This window comes from Populus nigra, chromosome 1 (assembly GCF_951802175.1).
Source record: "Populus nigra chromosome 1, ddPopNigr1.1, whole genome shotgun sequence".
NCBI lineage: Eukaryota > Viridiplantae > Streptophyta > Magnoliopsida > Malpighiales > Salicaceae > Populus > Populus nigra.
This window is the reverse complement of record NC_084852.1, coordinates 12033647-12035354: the sequence shown is the minus strand read 5'-3', so window position 1 is coordinate 12035354 and position 1708 is coordinate 12033647. Positions and strand designations below refer to the sequence as shown.

General features: G+C 40.5%; 1 protein-coding gene across 1 annotated transcript; it reads right to left on the bottom strand.

Annotated features, from left to right (window-relative positions):
• On the bottom strand, nucleotides 1–1420 carry LOC133683492 (serine acetyltransferase 1, chloroplastic-like). Its single transcript, XM_062106781.1, has one exon. The coding sequence runs from the start codon at nucleotides 1228–1230 to the stop codon at nucleotides 226–228; it is 1005 nt and encodes a 334-aa protein (XP_061962765.1). The 5' UTR covers nucleotides 1231–1420; the 3' UTR covers nucleotides 1–225.
• Nucleotides 1421–1708: the final 288 nt, after the last annotated feature.

Genomic DNA, 1708 nt, shown 5'->3' with positions numbered 1-1708 from the left:
TTAGCTAGAAGCAGCAGAAACATAGATTGATTAGATTTATACTTCGAGAAGATGTGCTCTTGAATAACATGTCACAAGGCAATACATATACAATATATCACTGAATAAAATCAGGACAGAGCCTACTCTGTTTGCTGATAGCTGGAGAACTTCAATTCTCACTCCCAACACAAACAAACAAACAAAAACTCCAAAATCTCGAAACATGTAAACAAGAAAAGTCATCTAAATAACATAATCAGACCACTCAGAAATATGTGAGGTATGATCCATGGTGAAACTAGGAATCTTATCAAGCTTAATTGGATTCGCCTTCCCTCCAATCAGCCTAGCTGGATTCCCAACAGCAGTAGTTCTAGGTGGCACTTCATGTAACACAACTGAGCCAGCCCCAATCTTGGCCCCATCACCAATCTTAATATTTCCCAGAATACAAGTTCCAGCCCCAATCAACACCCCATTCCCAATCTTTGGATGCCTATCTCCACATGCCTTCCCTGTGCCTCCTAAGGTCACATTATGCAAAATTGACACATTGTTTCCGATCACAGCGGTCTCTCCAACAATCACTCCTGTGGCATGATCAAATAATATTCCTTGACCAATCTTTGCCCCGGGATGGATATCAACTGCGAAAACCTCAGATGCTCTATTTTGTATCAATAGAGCTAGAATTTGTCTACCTTGTGACCATAACTTGTGTGCCACTCTGTGTGCTTGGCATGCTAGAAAGCCTTTGAAATTCAAGAAAGAGTGAACATAGCTCATGCATGCAGGGTCTCTCTCTTTTACAGCTCTCAAATCCTCCTCCACAGCTCTAATGATTTCAGGGCTCTCTTCAAGGACCCCAGCAAAAAGGTCAAAAAGAGTGGTGCTAGGAAGACTGGAATTACTCAGCTTTATTGATAGAAGATTAGCCAACGCTCTTTCTAATGACTTGTGACACAAAATGGAGGTGAAGTAGTAGCTAGATAGTATTGGTTCTTGTTCAACATCAAACCTTGCTTCTTCTTTCATTTTAAGCCATAAGCTATTCTGTTCGTCAAAATCATCAACGACAGCAGGCTTGTTGATGGTTTTTGTGTGATTCCTGGAAAAGGGTGTGCAAGAAACATGAGGAGGCCTGCAAAGCTTCGCGTAGTTGTAGGCATGATCATCCGATTGAGACCTGTTAGGATTGCGAGAAAGCTGAGAGGTGTCTGTCCGTGGGGTGTCAATACAAGCAGCCATTGGTATGTTGTTATGGTAAAATGGTAATGAAGTTTGTGACAGAAAGATAGATCGAAGAAGAGGGATCGTGCTGTTGAAATAATAGAGGTTTGAGGAGAGCGAGAGGAGGGGAAAAAGTCTTATATAGAGAGAGGAAGAGGAGCTATGACCAGAGCTTTCATGGGAATGGAAATCAAAAGGGCATTATTTTTATTTTATTTTTATGTATAAAGAAAGGAACAAGAAAAATGATATCTTCGGTAAAGTGCGCAGTGTAGCATATAGGATTTTGCCGTTTGGAATTTTGGATGGACAAAGTTGGAGTATTTACTGGAGGCAAAAGCAGCCTTGTCCACCACTCAAGGCTTGGTTTACAAGTAAGAAATTTCTCCATTGATTCTCACACACAATAATTACTCTAAACATTTACCTGTAAAACCAAGAAAAAGGTGCCCATCACATGCTACAAATATTATATTAACCATATCTAAATGCCGTG

Bases quoted from the DNA above. Each gene is read 5' to 3' on its own strand.
- LOC133683492 (XM_062106781.1), bottom strand. From the start codon at position 1,230: ATGGCTGCTTGTATTGACACCCCACGGACAGACACCTCTCAGCTTTCT.